A 20,734-nucleotide genomic window follows, 5' to 3' on the forward strand; every position below is an offset into this window, starting at 1 on the left:
AGCACCTGTTCTCACTTGCAGGCTGCAGTTTTAAAAGCTACCTGAAATACAACACCTAGAAAAAATACTATTCCTCCTATACCAAATAGAAATGGGCCACAGCTCAGCAGTGGAACAACAGGTTCTGCATACAAAAGGTTCCAAGTGGAATCCTTGCCATCTCCAGTTGTATCAGGGAGAGACTCCTGCTCAAAACTTTGGAGAGCCAACATGCAGTAGACAGCATTGAGCTATATAAACTGATGGTGTGAAACTACTGAACAGTTTGTATATACATGTGTTAATGCTGTACTAGCAGCATGGTCTATGTAAATTCCACATACTTATCACTGCTCAGTCAAAACACTGCCTGTAAGAAATTGCTACCTTGCTTTGGATCCAGCCAAGGAGAAAAACCCAAATGTTACTGCTGTAAGCAGAATATTCACTGCTGACTTCTGCCTGCAAGACTCAAGCTGAATTTCCTTTGCCTGCTCTGTCAGGCTGTCACTTCTACAGCTAATTAATGAAGTAAATCCATGTAACAGACTTTGCAAATTAACCGCCCCTATTTAATTAGACAGCCATCCTTCTTAACATTCTCTCTGCCATATGCCCTACTAATAAAACCACAGAACACAAAGCTCTTAGACCAATAGCAGTGGTTAACTTCAGGAGAACAGGCGGAGGCTCACACTGCATTCTGTGATGTAGGTAGCCAGGTCCTGTTCAAGGAGAGAGCGCTGGGTCTCGGAGGCTTTCAGTTCCACCTCCTTTTGGCTAAGTACAGCCTCCACCTCTGACACTCTGCGGTGCAAGCGCGTCATTTCCTGCTCCATCTGCAACAAACATTGAAAGGTTAAAGTGTTTTCCAAGGTTCAATCAGCCAAAATTTTCAAAGTATGAATTGGTAGGAAAGATGTCTCTACGAGAGACCAAACTAGAATTCTTTCAAAATTCAAATACCATTTTTTCTGCTCCTGGGAATTCACAGTTCCTTCGCAAGGAAAGGCAGTAAGTCTAAGTCACCCCATTCATTCAAGACGTTTGTTCACAATCAGTCATTCTTCGAACCCCAGTTAGCAAAGTAGCCACAATCATTTTTTCACCTGATTTTTATTTCCAGAGATGTGTCACTTTAACTTTATCCCAAATCCATCTTGGACCAGAGGAGGGCTCTCCCCCATGTCCTTGTGATGAAGCAGAGGTCAAGTCCAGAACAGAAAGAGAAATAACTGTACACTAAGTCCCTCAAAAATCAGAGTTTTAAATGTATTCCCGTGGCTTCTCTTTGAGCAAGTTAGAAAGTGTTCACTGTAATCAATGAAGTGGCAACAGTTAAATAAAGCAGAAACTGAAGAACAAGGAAAAGAGAGACTTTGCAGCACTCAAAATAGAACCAGAGCAGCTGAGCATTTGATGAAAAAGAAATGCCACCTGCGGGAAGCCGCCACCGTTGATGCCAGGCCAAGAAAAGATCTAGACAGAATCCAGAGTTTCCTTTCGTTAACATTAACTGAAGTAGAGTAAGGCATGGCCTAAACTCCTCTCCATTTAACTGATGAGGAAACCGTTCCAACGAAGCTGTGAACTCAGCAGCAGCATCTGACAGGTCCTTTGGCATACACTGGTCGTAGATCCCGGAAGCAAGGAAGGAGGCCGACCATGTAAATAAATACCTTGTGGCACTTATCCTGGGTATCTTGCAGCTCTTTGCTCTTAAAAAAGAGTTTCTTTTCCATGGAGCTAACCTTGGCTGGAGAATCCAAAGCTGACCTGAAAGAAACCACAAGAAAGTGTGAGACTTAGAAGATGCAGGAGTCCCTTTAAGCCATCCTTCAGAACCCAAGCCAGAACAAGCTATGAATGCTGGTAAAGAAAGGTATGCCACCATCAAAAAATGCCAAGCCAATTTGTGTCATTGTTCAGCATCACCCTTTAAGAGAATAGCTGTTATCATTCGTACAACAGTCATCAAAGAACATTGTATTTTACTCTTCAAAACAAGAATCCCTTACAAGAGACAAAAAAATAGTTGGGGGGGGGGCGGGGGGCGGGAAGCATAAAAGTATTGATCTGAACAGGACCAGGAGGAATTTCTAAACACCAAATACACTTTTAGAGAATTTTATATATGCCCAACCTTAAGACCCTTCAACCAAGTTGCACACAGTTTGATAAAGCACTAGGAGAGTAAGTGGTATACCTGTACTCAGGAAAGGAAACTTCCACAAACTCACTACATGGGTTGGGAAAGAATCAGATACCATTTGCAAAAGGGTAAAGATCTACACTACAAAAATGTCTTGAAGTTTCTTTTACATCTTCACACTATCCTATCCTAAAAGCTAACAGCAAAGTAGCAACCATTAACGTTTGAGATCACAAATATTTTACAATACTAAAAAGTTCTCCAGATTTTATCCTTCAGCTCCAAAATCTGCTATAAACAAAAAGGGCAGGCATAAATTGCTAGAAACAAATTTTAGGCAGTTGACTGACCTGATAAAGTTGACTGCCTAAGCACTTGAAAGTTTATCTAGCTCTCTGCAAGACTGGCACATAAAATTTTTCATCCTCTAGAAATCTGAAATATTCTTCTCAGAACTGAACCATGCATTGTAGGGCCACATTAAAAAGGGCAAATATATGCTTCTACTTCCTCCTCCCCCTACACTTAAGTCCACCATAATTTTTTAACTCAATCACAGCAGCACAAAACTATTTAACTACGCAATTAGTGAACAGCTGGTAGATCCCTGGCACAAGGAGGGATGGGCTTGCCATGTAGATAAATACCTTGTGGCAGCTGTAATAGCAAGCATTTGCTATTCTGATAGCAGACAGACACAAAAAGAACAAAAAAGCCCAAATGCAGGAGTACACTTGCCAGTTTACTACCAGTGAGTGTTGTTGTTTTTTTTAAAAAAAAAGGTCTGTGAGAAGTCCCCAAGAAAGGATGGACTCTCCCCAGCCTTGCACAGACTTTGGAAAGCAATGAGATGTCCTGATGGTTTCTGAGTAACCCCATGGTGCAGCAGGACTTCAGATAAAGCCCATCCACCTTTCTCTTGACCCTGACGTACCATAGGAGCTATGGGTGAAGCTTGGAAAGCAACAAAAGTTCATTCCTCACTACATCCAATAATATGAGTTTATATGAGTTTGACTTATGTAAAAGAGTTAAAGACTAGGAAAACACAAAAGTAATAACCCAGTGATGGCGAACCTATGGCACAGGTGCCACTCGGAGCCCTCTCTGTGGGCACGCGCACACAGAGTTTGTCATGTGGGGGTGCAAAATCACCCCCCACACAGACACATCTAGGCTGGCCCGGGCCACTGAGCACGACATGCGCACACCGCGGTGAGCAGGGAGGACTTGGCTGGCGGGCCTGGTGCCTGTGCTCCAGGTGGCTGTTACCCAAGGCGGGGGCCGCAGAGGAGGCAGAGATGCTAGAGAGGCACAGAGCGGTGCGTACGGGACTTGCTGGAGGCTAAAGCAGGCTGGCCCCTGCTCGAGCGGGTGGGGTGGAGGAAGAGGGAGCCAACTGTTTTTTTCTAAACTAAAACCTCAGCATTCAGGTTAAATTTCCGGGTTGGCACTTTGCGATAAATAAGTGGGGTTTGGGTTGCAATTTGGGCACTCGGTCTCAAAAAGGTTTGCCATCATTGTAATAACCCAAAAATGAGGTGAGGAATCCTTTTACTAAAACTTTTTTAATGTGAGCCCACTGCCAAAAATCTCTAGAGGTGCATGCTTTTCAAGGATGAAGAATCCCTACACTTCATCAAAAAATGAAGTTTAGGCATCTCAGTTGGAAGCTGGTCATAAGGGCTTGCTATCAGGAAATCCCTAAAACAATGAAGATGGGGAAGAGCTTCCTGAAGATAGCCCCTCCAGTCACAGCTCAGAAGACTGGGGGGCAGGGGGAGTTTGATAAGCACTGTCAGGAGCAGCCAAGCTAGGAGAGTTGCATTTTCAACCCCTTTTTCCCTTAGCTCAGTGGTTCTCAACCTGTGGGTCTCGACCCCTTTGGGGGGTCGAACGACCCTTTCGCAGGGGTCGCCTAAGACTCTCTCCATCAGTGTTCTCCATCTGTAAAATGGATAAATGTAAGGGTTGGGGGTCACCACAACATGAGGAACTGTATTAAAGGGTCGCGGCATTAGGAAGGTTGAGAACTACCGACTTAGCTGGTTGCTGCTACTCTCTACAGCTCTTAGTAAACCCTCCCTTCCATTAGCTTCATAAAGCTCCACCCTCTCCTTACTGTTAGAAACAGGGCTGATAATTATGGCATGAGAAAGCATACAATGTAGCACTCATATTGTATTCATCCGTCTTAAGTAATGGAAGCTGGAGACTTGAAGAGGCATATATCTTGAGAACAGCATCACTGAGATTCTAACACCCTCCTGGGCATATTTGTAAATCAACCTCTGGGTCCTACATATGCGTGCGTGTATATGTGTGTTTAACAATTCTTGATAAATTGATGCTTTATATTTGGGCTACACTTTAGATTTCTGTTGTAATGAAAATAATTACCTGTGTATTCAGTTATATACTGTAACACTTTGCCCAAAGTGTTAATAAAATTCCACAAAACTGTGAAAAGGGGATAGGAGTAAGTTTTCTGCTATCAGTAATTACAAAACATGGTCATGGAAGCATGAAGCAAAAAGGCTGAAAAATTAGTCTGGAGCCTAATAATTTTCTGGGATTGCTTCTAGATCCAAAGAAAATATATAACATGTTGGACAGTTTGAATAATTGTTCTTATTATAAAAAATATTTGAGGGTCCTACTTGACAGATATGGAGTAAGATATTACAGAGGAATAAAAGGAACATGCTTTGCTATTTTAAGAGAGATTGGCGAAGGCCAATATTATAACATATACTTTTGAGTTTTTAAAAGCGGAATGTACTTCTCTTTAAAAGAACAACGGGAAAAAACACGCTTCTGTAACAAGTATTTTTTCTTTTCTTGATATTTAATAACCTCGAAAGATGGCTCAGGATGCATCAGTTAGCTTTGAATTTTTTACTTTACATCTTTCCCAGGGAAGATGAGGCTTCAGCGGGTTTGATCCCTGGAGTTCCCAGCCACATATTACTGAAAGGGGCAATTTTCCAGCATAAAGAGCAGATGGGGTTTGACTGTAGCCTCCCAGGAGCTCTGGGGACTTTCAATTTGACTGGTGAAATAGTTGGGGATTGTTAACAGACTCACTAGTTCTGAAAATATCCAGGATCAGTAAGTGTGAGCTAGCCTTTGGGCTTTCAGAAGCAACCCCTCCCCCTTCTTGTCTCTTTAGCTTCATTTTCCTTGTGGGTTTTTATTATTGTTGTCATTGTTGTTGTTGTTGTTGTTATTTGCAGGGAGTTATTTTTTATTTAAGCTTTTTTTCTTTTACTGGATGAGCTACTATTGCAGATCCATGTAATATCCAGCTTTTGCGTCTATCTGTTCTTTTTTCCTGCAATCTTTTTTATGTTATTGTAACTCTCTATGGAAATTTTTTTAAATTATCTTAATTTTTTTTAACTTTACATCTTTGGCCAGCCTCTGAGGACAGCCAAAACCTGTGACCACTTCCACAGGATACATAGTACTTCTATCAGACCTACTATTGATGTGTGGAGGGCTCTTCCATGGAGCAACCCTTCTACTTTTTCTCATATAGTTCTCTCTCTATCCTCCTCCCACACTTAAGTTCTTTTTTTCTGTGTAGACCCACTTGTATCTCTCCCATGTCCAATAGGGGCTCAACACTTATCACTCAGCTCTATCTTTCAGTGACCTCATTCTCCAATGGCAGTTTCTTTTATCTACTCTTTAACCTCTGCCATTATGCCCACACTCATCTGTCATTTACATATACTTCAAATATTCTGTTTACATTTCAAAGTTGGACACACTTAAAAGTGCAGCTCCCAATATTTCTACTTAAGCTGTCTCTGTTCCCACTTTTCTCTGGAACTGATGTGGGTTCTTCCAAGGGCTTTTCCATAAGGGTTTTCCCCATTGATTCTGGCCCCATATTACTTCAGTTTATCCCCTGATTTCTGCATGTATTTTTGTGTCTACACTTTTCACTTCCTTTTTTTGGAAAAAAAAGGGGGGGGGGTTCTGGTTCTGTTGAAACTGCCTTTACTTCAGTCTTTTTCTGGAAGCTGATTTTGAGTTACGCATGATATTTCTGTCTGTCTTCTTTGTAATCGAGAAGGGTTTTTGAAGTGACTGAACCATGACTATTTTGTGTGAACATTCTGATCTGGTTAGCCCCTTTGTCTCACCCACCCCCACCTACCTCTAACATACAACAACAGACACTGGACTGCGATCACTGTCAAACCATTCCTTCTCCAAATGTATGTCTTTTTTTTTTTGGCTGGTTTTTGACTGGGATCACAAAGGCTTGTACTGAAAAGACCACTTTAATGAACAGCAACACTAAAGATCCAATAGAAAGGCAAAGGAAAGTAAGTAGATGCATTTAGAACTGGCCTATTAGTCTGTCAAGTTCCTTGGAGCACAAACTGCCCTATTTCTTCTCCCAAGCACACAGAACTAATTAGCTGATTGAAGTCACCATTGCTAGCTGTGCTAGTTAAGTCCTGGCCCATCTCCTTATGCTACATCATTCTTTTTATATTTAATGTCGAAGAAGGAGGAGGAGGAGTTTAGATCTATACCCCGCCTTCCCGGTGAACCAGATTTGTTTCTCCACTCCTACATTCCAGCAGGGTAATCTTGGGCCGTTTCTGCACAGCGAAATTGTACCGGTGTCAGCATGGGAAATACACCTTTGCAGTCCAGACTTCCACATGGCTCCCGGAGCTGCAGCGTGTATGCCCGGGTGTGGCCCCATGGTATTGCTTTTGCACCATGAATTTCAGAAATCGCTAGAAAGGTGGTACTTTTTAAATACCCCTGTGCGACCCTGCTGCCATGCAAAAACCGCAGGAGCAGATCCGGAGCAGCATTCTGGCCCGCCTCGCTGTTCTGGCCCACCCAACACTTTCCGTGCTGAAAATGTGAGCCAGAAAGGCAAATGGCAAAGATGGGGGTGGGGAAGTGCTTTGATCACATTAAGCAGAGGTTTGTGTCCAGCCCAAAGAGGAGAGAGGGGGGCGAGGAGCAGTAGCGGCCACTACCACTACAGGGAGGAAGAAAAGTCTGATGTTTGAGAAGCAAACAACAATATTATGCCTCTCCATTGGCATTGCAGGAATGTGGCGAGGGGGAGTCTCCCTTCTCCCCTCACTCACTCATCCCCAAGGCAGGAGTAACGAAGAGGTCCCTGCTCTCTCCAGCCTTGCATGCTCTGAAGGGTTTGATACCCTCTGCTGAGCCACAGTGGAAAAAATTCCTCTGCTGGAGGAAAAGGGGGGGGAGAGATTTATGAGTAGTGGGGGAGGAGAGGAGAAGAGGCAGCAGGAGCAAAAGGAATCAATCCTGGACCTAGGTGAACGTGAAAGGAATCATGGCTGCTGCTCCCCGCTCACACGCTTTCTGGCAAATTTCATTGCCCTCTCCCCACATTTTTCTTTCTAAATCCACTGTTTCTCCCTCTGTGAAAGTGCATGGGGGAGAATGACGCCATTTGTGTGACACAACCAGCAGCCAATCAGAATGGGGGAAATGGAGGTTGTCCGTGCATGCGAAGAATAGATCGCGGGGCAAATGAAAAGGCCCTGTGCTCATGCAGAAACAGCTGGAGCAGCGCAGGGGCAAAAGTGGGAATCACAGACTGGGGCAAAATTTACCCGGTATGTAAGATCCCAGGTCCATCCAGGAGCAATTTTGCCATGCAAAAACGGCCTTGGCCTTGTCACAGTTCTTCAGAACTCTCTCAGCCCCACCAACCTCAAGATGCCTGCTGTGAGGAGAGGGAGGGAAAAGTGTTTGTAAGTCACTCTGAGACTCCTTAGAGGAGTACAGGAGATAAAAGTGGGATGTAAATCCAAACTTCTCTTCTTCTGTAAAGAGGGCTCAGTAGGTTCAATGGATGCAGAATATGGCAGCACAATTTTTAACTGATAATGTTGGGACCGTGTCATATTGATAGGAATATAATATTCCAGTGTTAAAAGAATTTTACCAGATTCCAGTTTGCTTTTTTGCCAAAATTAAACCCCTAAACAACTTGGGTCAGGAGTATTTGAGGAAAGCATCTTCTTCCACAGAAGCACGTCAGGTTTTAAGATCTTTTGATAGGGTTGTGCTATTGTAAAATAATTTTTTTCCAGTCAAACAATTTTTTACAATAATGGTACCTAGTGCACGTGGAATGCTGTTCCCCTTGACTTACTTATAGATGTTTAGAAAAATGTCTGCAGTCATTTTGTTTCAATGACAATAGTTTCAATTCTGCTTGCAGTATTTTTTCTTGGTAGTCGCTTAAAAAAATTAATGGAACCGAACTGTTTAGATAAATGGCTTTTAATGTTGCATTGTTTTCAGATGGCGTAGTTTTAAGTGTTCACAGGCAGCTTTATGACTCTGCTTTCAAGCAGAAAGGCTGTATAAAAACATTAACACACAAATAAAATAAATTAGGTAGCTAATTAAAAGATTTGCCCAGAATCTTGCCAGAGGTTGTCAGATATGAACATTTCCTGTAATTTCAACTTGGACAACCATCCACCAAGGCTTGTGGTTTTGTTAAAATTTACAGAAGCGCATAAATTAAATGCAGGGTGGAAGCCCAATCCTGCCAGCCCCATCCACAAGTTTAACTTTCACTTTATGTACAGTGGAACCTCGGTTTTCGTTGGTAATCCGTCCGAAAAGAATCGATGAAAACCGAAACAGATGAAAACCGAGGCAAACTTTTCCATAGGAATCAATGTAAATCCATTTAATCCGTTTAGGCACTCCAAAAAACATGCCAAAAACACATTTTTTGGTGAATAAACATAGTGTTTAATGCTGAAAACAGTAACAAACAATAACACTAGAACCAGCTTCAGAGCCAGTGGACCAATGTTGCACCAGAAAGCTGTCCAAAGAGGTCTGTTTCTGATGCCTCTTTAAGATTTGTCTGAAATGGGGCAAGACACGGCCTGCAACAGCTTTGTCCGGGTGATTTTAGTCCACAAACCCCTGCACCTTACTGCAAATCGATGAAAACCAAGGCAAATCGATGAAAACAGAGACAATTTTTTCACTGGAAAAATCGGTGAAAACTGAAACCGATGAAAGCCGAAGGCAATGAAAACCAAGGTTCCACTGTATTTGACAATGTCTAAATTATGGATGTATCATACATCCAATTCATGGGCCCTTAACACCACCACTGTACATCTGAGCAGCAAGGATTGTGCATTAATGCCATTATAACTGGATGTCAAGCCAGGAGTAGAGATTAATCTCACTATTTCAAGGGCTGGCATGATGTAGTGGCTAGTATCACACTTGGACCTGGGATGATCCAGGTTGAACACCTGCTCTGCTATGGAACCTTGCTGGGTGACCCTGGGCCCGTCACAGTAGGTCAGTCAAATCTACCTTCACAAGGTGGTTGTTGTGAAAATTACATGCAAGAAGGAAGAACAATCTGAAAGGCTGTTTTGATTCTAATTGGGGAATAAAGTAGAATTAAAAAATATTTCAGATGCTTCTGCAAACATTCACCAAGGCGGTATTTTTGCTGGAATTCCAAATTGCCATAGTTACAGAAAATTTATAGTACAGGATACATTTCAGTAATCAAGTTCTTCAGAATGCAAGCTCTCATTGCTAGGAACCTCTGCTATAAGATAGACTGGGTTGCAGCTGTTATATAAGAATGGTGTAAAGGACCAGTGAATATGAACGCTGGAAATTTATTTATTCATTTATTCACATTTTTAGGCCACCCTTTCCCTTGTGGGCTCATGTAAAATACAAATTAAAAACCAATAGATTATAATACATTCCCCAATTTAGGCCTAAGCCATAAATAGACCAAAATCCAGATGGCAACAACACAGTTTTATGGCAATAAACCACTCCCTAACCCTGTTAAAACTCTACAGAAGGGACCCTACTAAAACATCCCGGAGGAGACAGCATGGAGGGAGGCCCCTTAAATGGTATCCCCATAGCTGCCTCAACATAGGCATGGTAGAAGAGCTCCACCTTGCAGGCCCTGTGGAACTGCATCAGATCCCAGAGGGCCCTGGTCTCATTAGATAGAGCATTTCACCAGGCAGGGGTCAAGGCCAAAAAGGTCCTGGCCCTGGTTGGAGCCAGCCTGATCTCTTCTGGGCCAGAGACCACCAGCAAGTTGTTGGCTGAGCACCAAGCCTGTTGGGGTTTCATATGGGGAGAGGCTGTCCCATAGATATGATAGCCCCAAACTGTTTAGGGCATTACAAGCAAGCACCAAAAACCTTGAATATGATTCAGTATGCCACTTGTAGCCAATGCAGTTGGTGAAGCACAGGTTGTATATGTGCATGCAACAAGGTCTCTGCAAGGACACACGGTGCCACATTTTGTACGAGTTGGAGCTTCCGAAGCAGACCCAAGACCCAAGGGCAGCCCTGCATAAAACCCATTGCAGAAGTCTAATCTGGAGGTGACCATTGCACAAATCACTGTTATCTTGATCAGGTTGGATAGGTAGAATGCCAATAGCCTCACCCTGGTGAAGATGGTAAAAAGCTTGTCCGACTATATGGATGACTTGAGCCTGCGTGGTTTAAGGAAGCATCAAGTATCAACTCAAGACCCTTGACAGCTGGCACAGGTGTTAATTGCACACCATCAAGAATTGGTAGTTGGCATACCCCACCAGAGCATTGCTGAACCAGCTACAAGACCTCTGTCTTAGGTGGATTTAGCTTCAGCCAGCTCTGCTTTAACCATTTTCCCTCAGCCTCTGTACTGTATCTCTGCTGGACTCAACCAGCCAAGACGGGCACAGGTCTAAGAGTTTGAAGTTTAAGAACTTACAGACTGAAATTTAGATAATCTGGGTGCAGGTTCAACGTTCAGTGGAACTAGATTCAATGTAACAAGATTTACAGCCCACCCAACTGCATTCCTTCAGGGCTAGAATTGAGATTTTGGGTGCTTCACTCATTACCATAAGTCATCAGTCCAAGTTTCTATCATCAGCTAACATGTCCAAGGCCTAGCTGTATCTGGAAGTACCACTGCAGATTTTAGATGGGGATTCTATTATAGAATATTCCTCCATATCAAAAAGAAAGCACAGACATTCTACACAAAGAAAGCTAGCATGCATGAAAACAATGTTCTAGCTTTATCTTTTCCCTGATGAGCTAGCTTAGCATATGGAGGGAACTGTTTTTGTATGGAAGAGTTCCTATTTACAGTCCAAAGTGCAGAGGCATCGTGAGAACTAGGCTTGAAAGTACACTCATTAGAAGGAATTTCTATTTCCAAGAGTCAGTTTTACAACTCACTGCTTTTTCCTTCTTCCCAAATTTATTGCTAATTGCATCCCACAAGTCTAATGTCCCCCATTAGCACTAAACTATTTTGCTGCTTGCAACTAGAAAAAAAACATTTCACACTGTAGCCTAAATGGTCTGGTCTCACATCAACTGTTTTCATTAGCCAGTATTTATTGCCCAGAGGTGATACATTTCCCCCCACCCACCCCCAATCAAAAAAGGTCAGAGCATGTGTGATGACTGTTTTTATTAATGTATTGGTTTTTTAAACTTGTGAGCTGCCTCTTGAAGTTTAATAACCAATGGTGCTCACTGTTTGCTCAGAGGCATCAGAACCACAAAGCAACCTAATGCAAATCCAAGTATCCTGCTCATACCCAGATGCATCTTAAGTTTCATTTCAGGTATTGATCACCAACAAATCACAACAGCTAGAGCAACATATTTGAAAAATTGTTGAGAGACAACAGGTGGATTAGTTTACTTCAACACAATTTAAATCATGATTTAAATCACCAAGAAGAAAAAGAAATCACATCAACATTTTTCCATTAGTGAGAACTTAGGGGAGGGGGGCACTGGCCCCAAGTTCAGCATGACATCATTTCCTTGGGAAAAGAGAAGTGACATCATGGCACTCCAGGAATCACTGGAAACTCTGATAAAATCATCCAGTAACTTTTAGATCTATGTGACATCAATTTTGGGTTTCCCCTGGAAGTGACGTCACCATGAATGACATCAGGGATTTTTTAAAAAAATTCTCCCATCACCACACAGGGCAGCATCAGACAACAAGGACTGTTCATGGGAAGCCCCATGACTTAGTGCTCACAATCCCAGATTGAGTCTCTGCATTCTTTCTAGAGAGGTGCTGCTTGGAATCAACATCCAAAGGCACTGCTTCTCTCCAGCATTCTGCTCTAGCCTGCCTCTTCTTGGTAACACATCTACCCTAACTCACTCCCACCTCACAAATAAGATAATTTCAACCAGCAGCACAGGTGGGTAGTGGTTATTAAGTAGTTCTGGAGTAATAGGTCACCCAGATGGATCAGTAGGCGACCACAGTGGTGACTTGCCAGTTCCCAGCCTTCAGAACCAAGTCGAACATAAACAAATCAACTATTGTGCTTTCTGACAAATGACAAATATGTTCTTTTCGCTTTCTGTTTACAAAAAAGTAGGGTCACGACATTAACTTTAAGAAATCTTATATATGCATTAAATTCTGAGTTCATTTTATAGCAGTTTATTCTTTAAAGGCAAACATTTTAATAGAAGAAACTTTTAAAATTGAAAATCTGATTTTGAAAATGTATTCCTGAAAAAAAACACCGCAGATTTTATCGACACCAATTGATCGGCATTATGACGACAAGAATCTGCTACCTAGCAAAAAGGCAGTAGAAAAACTGTTTCAATTATAATTCCAGGTGACGAAAATATACTCAGAAGACAACACCAACAAATATCTTCTGTGAAATTCAGTTTTGTTTTGCAAACAGAAATAAACAGTCCTTCTTAATGAAACGAAAACACAATGATAATATATTCACAATTTATAAATTAGCCAGGTAATTAACTCCATCCAGATGTATGGCAACCCACACAAGAACCTTTCTCATAACTTTGAAGGGCAAACTCATTAATGGTTTCCCATGAATACTGTTCTAATTTATCCCAGAAACTGGAAGAAACAGACAGTTGAGAAGGTCTGGACACACTCTACAGTATATCAGAAACCGTTTCCTGAATAAGTGACACTTATCACAAACCACGGGGGATATCTACACTATGTATGTAATATACTATAATTATATGTTTAGGCCATGGTTTACAGGAAGAAAAAAATACAAATGAAATTGCAGTGTAATACAAAACTAGTGCAAACTTAAACTGTTCTGTTTCTGCAGGGAACGATGGGAACTGTAGTTCTATGAGCAGAGTTAAGGATCTCCAACAGGATTCAAAGCAGCCTTCTGCGAGTATAATCCTAGGGTGTTTTGGGGAAAGCCACTTAAAATTGTTTTGTTTTTAAAGCCAAAGTTTATAGTGCAGGTACACTTTCATTTGTAGCCCACCTTTCCTCACTATGACTCAAGGTAGATAACAGAGCACAGAAACAAAAAAAATGTAATCATGCAGTACAGGGCATTACATGAACAGTGCAGTAGGACTAGGAGTACAAATCTGTATAACAATGCAAGCAACCATGTAATCATACAGTGAACAATGCAAATGAACAATTCAACAGAACTAGGAATCCAAAATTGAATACCCATATCAAAGCACTAGAACACACAATACTAAGTTCAGAGACAATGTGGGCAATGAATTGCTGTTTGCTATTGTGGGAGCACTGCAGAACGTGGGGTTACAAAGATACAAGGCAATGCAGTATCCACTTCCCACTCCCATAGGAAGGCACCCTTCTGAACCCTTCTGTTCCACTAAAGATCAATTCTATTACAAGAATGTCCTCCTGAACATTTCTGTATTGTGCATTTTGCACGATGTTAGCAATAATCGCAGGCGGACCCACAAGGTAGGAGCCAACACAGAGAACATACATGAGCTGGTGATTGCCAGTCTTATCAGTTCGTGTGCCAAAAGGCCATGTTCAGACAACTGAAGTGGTTGCGGTAGAGGACAGCAGAAGATGTGGCCCCCAGAGAGATGTTGGACCTGGCCCTTAAGGACCTTGCGGATGATGGCAAATACTTTGAACTTGTAACTGATCAGTAGTCATCTGGATATCTGCAGGATGGGCATGACATGCATGTTCTGGCTGGTGCCTGCTAGTATCCAGCTGCTGCATTCTACACCAACTGCAGTTTGAGTTGACTTCAAGAGAAGAACCATGTAGAGTACATTACAGTAGTCTAAACGGTAGGTAACCATGGCTTATATCCACATGGCCAGATAGGTCAAGTCAAGGTAGGCCAACTGTTGGGCAAACTAAAGCTGACAGAATACTTTTTTTGCAGCTACACTATCTTGCTTCTCCATTAGTTGCACTGAGTCCAGTATAACCCCTAGGATCTTAACTGGATCAGAGGATGACAGCTGGCCACCACTGAAAATGAGTAGTGCAGAGTTCTTCAAGACCTCAGCATTCCTAACCAGCACTACCTCCATCTTAACAGGATTCAGTTTAAACTTGTTCAGTCTTAAGTCAATTAACCAATTGGAATCTGAAAAGAGGTTTCCTCTGTTTTAGAGGGAGCTAACAGAACGACCATAATTTACTAACCTTTATGTTGCTAACTTTTAATCAATGTTTTAGTGGTGTCATCTGACGGTGCTGAGCACCAACAAAAGATAGGCAGTTAATCTAGCTGTTCTGATCATAAATGTTCCTAAATCTATACAGAATCTATACTGTTACCTATATGGAATTGGTGCAGTGTGCATTATAACTCCACTAATATAGCTCTTGAAAGCAAACATCGCAGTTACTGAACCTATGTGCCAACTGAATCACTGCCAAAGCAGTCTAACATTACAAGTTGTCCAGCAAAAACTGCCTCACAACCACCGTATTCATGAAAAAAGCTACTCAGCCTCATCCTCCTCTGTCAGAAGCGCCTAGAACAGTCTTTGCCAAGATATATATCCAAGCCACAAATGAAGAATACCATGACGACACCAAGAGTATATCACAGCTCGTTCATCAGCTGCTGTCACTGACTCTTACTGTGATACACAAATCATTTGACAGCAGGCATTTGGCTAAGGTGCCTTCAGTGTAACTGGATAGCCAATGTGACAAAAGACATTTCAGTACCTCAGCAAAGATGACTTCCAGATTCAAATTGCAGATCTATAGCCTCAGAAATCATCATCTAACCTAACTTTTTTGGACAAAACCACACTGAATAAAATTAACTTTTCCCTGAATTAGTCCAATATTTCTGTTGAAGACAGGGTGGATCCTTTACAACACACTCTTACCATATCCTTCTCTTTCCCCCATTAATTTCTTGCTTATTGCTGATCTTCTGCATTCATTATTTACAATTATACAGCTTAATGTTTTAGAGCAAAAAAATCTCTGCAAGAAAATAATGAGAACGTGCAAACTGCCCCTGCTGGCTCAGACCATTTCTGTAGTCCGGCATTCTGTCTCCAATAATAGCAAGCAAGATGATTCTGGGAAGCCCAAACCCATGGCATGAAACCCTGTTCGTTCTCCGGAATTTGATACTCAGAGATATAGTGCCTCTGAACATGGAAGCTCTAGCACAAAACAGACATTCTCCATGAATTCCTTTAATCCTTTTCAAAGCCATTTTTTCTCGAATTGATAGGAACTCACTGGCTAAAGATATTCGTGATAAAGGAAACATGTCTAAACTTGCAACCATTCCTATGGCTCTTATTAGAACATTTAATCTGGACTGTGTTATGTTCTTTAGAAAAGTCAACACTAAAACTCAACACAGAATTCTGAGGAGGATTTTCCTCTTGCTGCAGAGGCACCAATTCCTGCTCAATACTCGGTTGCCTTCCTCCTCCATCCAAAAAGCGGCACCTGCGAGTAGGAGGACACCACAGGCAGTCAAGAAGCTCCCTTCTAATTGCTGGCCTATTTAAGGTTTGTCTCTGACTCATAACATCGGGAGCCATCATTGGTGCCAGTGCAGACACTCCAATTTGGTTTCCAGGCATTACTTTTAAGTAAATCATCATCCGTGCATACCACTGAAGCTCACATGAGAAACACAGAAACAAGGCTTCATGGCTCAACTCACTAGGAATGTTTCGTAAGACACGTAGCACAACCCCCCCCCCCCCCAAATCTTGAATGCATTGAATCACCAAGCAACTAAAGCCTCTGCATTTTTATCAGGCCTTATTGTGACTCAAAATGAGAATTCTTCAGCGTGATACATTATACTCATGCTTTCTTGATGAACTCTAGCTGCAAAGAATCAAGGACCCACCAGACCAGAAGGGGCATCATTATATGACTAACGTTCTTCACTGTTCAACCTCGGTATTGCTCTACAGGATGTTCTGTCTTCCCAAAAGACAGTCAGTCACTACGGACCTCTGCATCATCCATTCTGCAGTTCCAGTGCCTCCTTTGACCATGAATTCTGTCAATAACCTGTTCCCAGTCTGTGATTAACCTGAATCACTGGAACACTCCCAGATGAATGAACTCCACACCTCTATGGTTCTCTGGTACAACCTCATAGATCCGTAATGTTTAAAAATGTCCCAATCTCAGCCATTTCCTATCAATAGAACACACTTCCACCCTCTGAAACTCCTCTAGATTTCTCCTAAATTCCCACAAAGAAAAAGAGAGAGATTAAACCATTCACTTTTCTTCAAAATGCAGTGAACAGACTTCAGCCGAGTCTTATCTTTATTCTAGTAATGTAACTTTCAGAATGACATTTCCTTCCCTGTAGTAAGATTAGAGGGGGAGAAACTTAACATGAATCACAGCTATAAAGAAGCCTGAATCATCTTCCTATAGCAGAAGGTAGATCAGGATTTCCCCCCGCCCGGCAAGTACACAAAACGCTGATTTTCTCTTATTCATCCTCTACAGACAGCAATTCCCGCTTACTTACTCTGATCTGACGATCCCAAACGCTTTGATGAAAGAGAACCCCACGAATGGCAAATCTTCTCCTGAGAAACCTGCAGGGTTCAGCTGGCACAGAGGGGGTACAATTCGTGAATTCTTCTCTGGTTCATCGAAATTTGAGGTGTCATCATCAGACTTGACGGTAGGCACAAAGGGGGGAGGAGCTGGTTATTTTTTTAAAAAGACAGAAAGAGAGGAGGCAAAAAATTGTTAGCTGCAGCTTGCTGTCAAAGTCCCTCTCGTTCAGCATTTTCAATGGCACTGCAGCTCCTGCTTTTAATCTTGCTAACACCAGCAGGCTGAGCCACCGCTCTCCAGCCTATTACAGCAACAAGAGATTAACCCTACAGTTACCAACATGGCTACCATTCTGCAGACACAGCATCTCTTGCTGCTTCTGAACCAGGTTTGGTTTTTTCAAACATTTTTTTTTAACCCATCAGCTTTCACTCTCGACTATTCAAAGAGCACTTCTTTCTGTGAGAGGACAGATCCATCACGGACATCTAAAAATACATGACATAAACCAGCAACCCTGTACCTAGAGAACGGATTGTGCAGAGCAGCAGCAGCAGCGTCCCCAGTTTGGATCCCAGACTCTTGCGCCCAGTTGCTACATTAATCTTGCCTGTGGAAATGCTGCAGCTGCTAAACCTCAAGCAGTCCTTTTAGAATTAATATACCTTCCCTGACTCCCAGGTTACTGAATAACTGAAGGGACACCACTGCACCACTCCAATACGACCAACTCTATCAAAAAATGCAACAATTTTTTTTCCTGTCATCCTCTGCCCAATGACACCTTCGAAGCTTCTGGTAGCCAGTCGCTTCGGTTTTAGCCTTCTTTTCTATTTTTACAGCTATCTAAGTAAAGCAACAAAACCCCTCATGAGGTAAGTTTTCCTAAACCATGTTCAGCAACAGAATTGTCTCCTGGTCGGGTTTTAAGCAAGGGTCTCCCCATTGAATTATGCACCGTCGTTGGATTTCTAAAAAAATGAATATAGATTTCATCAAGGCAAGTCCGCATGAAATGCAAATCAGCCGAGCTTCCTTTGGATCCGTGAAACAGATATCCATTCAAGCTGGCTCGCTCATCGGCACAAGTTGATGGATGTTTTAGTGTGCTAATGCCGTTACCATGGATTCTGTATAGATCTCCTGTAGCTGGAAGGATGACGGGAGCTTACGACTGGGAACAAGCATTACAGCCCCTGCAGTGCAGAGTTCCTGTTCTTTACTCTGTCCATGCTCAGGAGTTTGACACTGCTTCCCAGTGTGCCTGACAGATGCTGATACTTATCTGACTGACACAAGCAGAATGAGTCACTGCTGGAGCCTGCGAGCTCCCTCTAGGCTGCCAGAGCCTTTTGCAGCCCAGGTTTTTTAACTCTTTACATTTCTGCTCAGCTGATTGTAAGCCATCGCTAGTGACCAGAATTAACAAGCTTAAAAAAAAACAACCGGTTTTCCCAATTCAAATCACCCCAAACACATGGAAACGTATTGGCAGCTTTTCAGATAGCAAATGCTCGCACTATTTGCAGGCAAAGGGAAGGGGAGGAGCAAACTGCTATTCCCAGCAGTTACTCTCAGATATTATTATTAATATTATTAAAACAGGGAAAGAGAAAAATTTAATTTTTAACTGGGGGAGGGATTAAGCTTTTGGTTGAATCTGGATTTTTTAAAAAAACCCTAGACTTATAAACAGTTATATACAAAAATTAAAACATCTCAGTCTTTATTAAAGCCTACAGAAGCAGGAAAAAAAGCAAATCTTAACTCCGATACAATCTGAAATATGCATCAAGAATAGATTTTGGAGCTTATTGCAAGGCCTGTTGCAACTGGGAATACTCCTTCCCCTCTTCCCCTTCCCAATGCTATTTAGATCAGAAACCAGATTAAGATGAATGATAGCTCTTCTTTGTCAGAAGTTTACAAGTCAATTTCAAACCTTGGTTTCAAACTCTTATTTCAAACTAGTCATGGTTAGGCATGAACATCACAGCAGAGGTAATGCAACACCATGGTTAATACAGAACAGAAGGAGGATTAAGTGAATTTGTGCAGAAAGGGCATGAGCCCACAGGGGTGCTTCAAATCTTTAAAGGACTGGGAATTTGAAGAGCTCTCCAAGCCCTCTACTTGTGAGTGCTCTTGTATCTAGCTTTCAATGAACCAGTTGTGGTCCTGACTGCCACCCGTTTATTTCATCTAGGCCAGGGGGGCCCAACACTGGTGCCCCAGATGTTCATGGACTACAATTCTTATCAGTCCCTGCCAGCATGGCTAAATTGGCCATGATCTAGATTCTTGTGCACTGGTATACAGCCACAACACAAAAAGCTACCTTATATTAAGTCAGACCATTGATCCATCATGGTCACTACTGCCTACTCTAGCAATGGCTTTTCAGGGTCTCAAGCAGGTCTTTCACATCTCCCAATCCTCTTCATGGAAAGATTGAGGATTCAACCTGTGACACAGATGCTCTCCAACTGAGTCAATGCCCCACTCACACACACTCTCACTCTCTCTCTCTCTATTAATATTTATACTCCATCTTGTGGCTCAAGGCAGCTTATAGTTCCAAGTTAAAAACCTTTACATGCTACAATAAAAGCCCCAAATGTCTGCAGTTCAAACCCCATTAAAAGACCACACAAACAAAAAAGCATTACACTTCAAAAGACAGCATTCCTTAACATCCTCAGGGAGCCTATTGTACAAGATAGGCACCATTATTAAAAAGGGCTGAGCTCCAATTGATGTCACATAAGCAACTTTTAAACCACATGATAATCAGAGGGTTGCGACTAGAGCACTGTAACTGGTGTACAGGGACATGTGGAAAGAGAAGATCCTTCAGATATGCAGGTAGACCATGACAACTTTAAAGGTTATAACTAGTACCTCTAATTGGGACTCCAAAACAAACACTGTAACTGTTTTAAAATAGCAGGAAAAAAGTTTGAGTCCTTTAAGACAAAGTTTTATTCTTGGTATAAGCTTTTGTGTGTATACTTTAATGTGCATATTTCTGTCAGCTAGCCCCTGCTGAATTCACAATTAACTGCAGTTTCCAGGGTGTCTTTAAGTGAACTCCAATACATTGTGCTTTCATAATAGTTCAGCTATGAGGTTGCACAGGGATAGCCAAGTTGGTGAAGTCTACACAGGACAGCTTGCAAAACAAACAGCTAGAAAGTACCCCTGGCTACTGAACCAGCTTGCTTTTCAAACAGAAAGACTGGCTCCATGAGAAATCCCAAACCCAAGTAAAATTCTGTCCCTTCAAAGCACCAGCCTTTCCAACAACACTCCCTCTACCTTGCTGTACCTTGCCAAAGTATTGGTTCAGAACACAAAAAGATAGAACTAGAGGCTTCAATACTAAAATGAAGATCTCAGTTTTATCTGCATCACGCTAACATACAACATTAAAACTCCAGATAATTAAATTCAATAGCCCCATAAATATTTAGATGAATCAGTGACAAAGAACACTAAGACATTCCATGAGAGGTCCCAACCCATTGATTCTCTTCCTCTAGTGAAAACTCTGTACGGTCAGACAAAGGAGACTAAAACTACTAGAGTTACTCCAATACCAATTTTATATTCCGATTAGGAATCAGGATGGAATGGTCAATTACTTTAAAGGCTGCAAAGAGATCTAACAGTTTCAACAGGGTTGAGTCTCTAGTCCAACATTAAAGA

At 42.0% G+C, this 20,734-nt stretch overlaps 1 protein-coding gene across 7 annotated transcripts in view; it reads right to left on the reverse strand.

The window, feature by feature from the left end:
• CIT (citron rho-interacting serine/threonine kinase) overlaps window positions 1-20,734 on the reverse strand; it is a 118,670-nt gene that overhangs the window by 78,625 nt on the left and 19,311 nt on the right. For all 7 annotated transcript variants that reach the window (XM_048515141.1, XM_048515138.1, XM_048515136.1 and 4 more), the window contains exons 10-12: window positions 16,992-17,172; window positions 1,659-1,755; window positions 675-818 (exon numbers count right to left, since the gene is read on the reverse strand). In XM_048515141.1, the coding sequence (XP_048371098.1) occupies window positions 675-818; window positions 1,659-1,755; window positions 16,992-17,172 (422 nt within the window). The remainder of the gene's footprint in view (window positions 1-674; window positions 819-1,658; window positions 1,756-16,991; window positions 17,173-20,734) is intronic.

The sequence above is a fragment of the Sphaerodactylus townsendi genome, linkage group LG13 (genome assembly GCF_021028975.2).
Source record: "Sphaerodactylus townsendi isolate TG3544 linkage group LG13, MPM_Stown_v2.3, whole genome shotgun sequence".
Classification (NCBI taxonomy): Eukaryota; Metazoa; Chordata; class Lepidosauria; order Squamata; family Sphaerodactylidae; genus Sphaerodactylus; species Sphaerodactylus townsendi.